The 2,099-nt window shown below is 54.0% G+C and overlaps 1 protein-coding gene across 2 annotated transcripts in view; it reads left to right on the top strand.

The window, feature by feature from the left end:
- TUBB2A (tubulin beta 2A class IIa) overlaps positions 1-1,573 on the top strand; it is a 50,961-nt gene extending 49,388 nt beyond the window's left edge. For both annotated transcript variants that reach the window (XM_059076618.2, XM_059076616.2), the window contains exon 4: positions 261-1,573. In XM_059076618.2, coding sequence (XP_058932601.1) covers positions 261-1,321 — 1,061 coding nt within the window. In that variant the 3' untranslated portion in view covers positions 1,322-1,573. The remainder of the gene's footprint in view (positions 1-260) is intronic.
- The last annotated feature ends 526 nt before the right edge of the window (positions 1,574-2,099 follow it).

Here is a 2,099-nt window from a genome sequence, read left to right on the forward strand (position 1 = left end):
CTTTGTTCTTAATTTTAAACCAGTTCAGTTTTGTTAAACCATCTTCCTAATTAACTGCCTCATATGAACTAACCTTTTGCTTTATTAGATCTCCAGTGTTTTTGAGGGTCACTGGTATATAGAAAAATTGTTTGTAGGTAGAAAGGGTTTCTAAAAGAGAAGAATCTGTCATCTCTAAATATAGTCCAGAGTCAAAATGACAGAATCGGGAATTCCTTGCTAAAGTTTTCGTGTCTGATATTCTCCCTTCCCTCCTGCAGGCCAGAGCGGTGCCGGCAACAACTGGGCCAAGGGCCACTATACGGAGGGCGCGGAGCTGGTGGACTCGGTCCTGGACGTGGTCCGGAAGGAGTCAGAAAGCTGTGACTGCCTGCAGGGCTTCCAGCTGACGCACTCGCTGGGCGGGGGCACGGGGTCCGGGATGGGGACCCTCCTCATCAGCAAGATCCGCGAGGAGTACCCCGACCGCATCATGAACACCTTCAGCGTCATGCCCTCGCCCAAGGTGTCGGACACGGTGGTGGAGCCCTACAACGCCACGCTGTCCGTGCACCAGCTGGTGGAGAACACGGACGAGACCTACTCCATCGACAACGAGGCGCTGTACGACATCTGCTTCCGCACCCTGAAGCTGACCACGCCCACCTACGGGGACCTCAACCACCTGGTGTCGGCCACCATGAGCGGGGTCACCACGTGCCTGCGCTTCCCGGGCCAGCTCAACGCCGACCTGCGCAAGCTGGCCGTGAACATGGTGCCCTTCCCGCGCCTGCACTTCTTCATGCCGGGCTTCGCGCCGCTGACCAGCCGGGGCAGCCAGCAGTACCGCGCGCTGACGGTGCCCGAGCTCACGCAGCAGATGTTCGACTCCAAGAACATGATGGCCGCCTGCGACCCGCGCCACGGCCGCTACCTGACCGTGGCCGCCATCTTCCGGGGCCGCATGTCCATGAAGGAGGTGGACGAGCAGATGCTCAACGTGCAGAACAAGAACAGCAGCTACTTCGTGGAGTGGATCCCCAACAACGTGAAGACGGCCGTGTGCGACATCCCGCCCCGCGGCCTGAAGATGTCGGCCACCTTCATCGGCAACAGCACGGCCATCCAGGAGCTGTTCAAGCGCATCTCGGAGCAGTTCACGGCCATGTTCCGCCGCAAGGCCTTCCTGCACTGGTACACGGGCGAGGGCATGGACGAGATGGAGTTCACCGAGGCCGAGAGCAACATGAACGACCTGGTGTCCGAGTACCAGCAGTACCAGGACGCCACGGCCGACGAGCAGGGGGAGTTTGAGGAGGAGGAGGGCGAGGACGAGGCCTGAGCCCGCCGGAGGCTGCGGGGCTGGAGGCCGGGCGGAGGGCGAGGGGGAGGCCTGAGAACTTTTGAAATAAGTCGTGCATCCTTAGTGAACTTCGGTTGTCCTCAATCAAGCATGGTCTTTCTATTTGTATACTATGGTGCTCAGTTTTGCCTCTGTCAGAAATTCACACTGTTGATGTAATCACGTGGAACTCCTCTGGAAACTGCAGTATTGTCCAAGATATCTATACTAATAAAAAAGCATGTGTCCAAATCCCGTGGTCTCTTAATTTTTATTGCAGACAATTTTTATGCTTTCACTAAATGTTTCCTAAGTGTTTCCAGGTTTAGTAATTTTAAGAAAACAGGGTTTCTACTTTCATGTTTTTAATTAATAGCCCTTCTGCTCTTTTCGTAAAGAGAGACCAAAAGGCCTATTTTTAGCTTCACTGGCCCAAAGTATTCAAGGAAAGGAACCCAGGTGTGTGAAGGTGGATAGAGATCTGGGGACAAAGCCGACCTCCCTCCCTGGTCTGTTGTGGTTCCAGCAACCCCGTGAACATGTGGAATCCAGGGCCCCGGGCGAGGACTGTCTTCAGCTTAGCCACTTCTCTGTGAAGGTCGTGATGAATACAAAGACCAGTGCAGCACGCTTGCACCTCTCAGATAAAAGGCACCGCGTCAATTCATCTTGGAGGAGTGGTCGTGAACACTACAAATGCTTCACTGAACGTTAACCTGGAAGTAAAGTAAATCATGACAGCAATTTATATTTTAAGACAATGGTGGGAATTCACAAC

Source organism: Kogia breviceps, chromosome 10 (assembly GCF_026419965.1).
Source record: "Kogia breviceps isolate mKogBre1 chromosome 10, mKogBre1 haplotype 1, whole genome shotgun sequence".
Classification (NCBI taxonomy): domain Eukaryota; kingdom Metazoa; phylum Chordata; class Mammalia; order Artiodactyla; family Physeteridae; genus Kogia; species Kogia breviceps.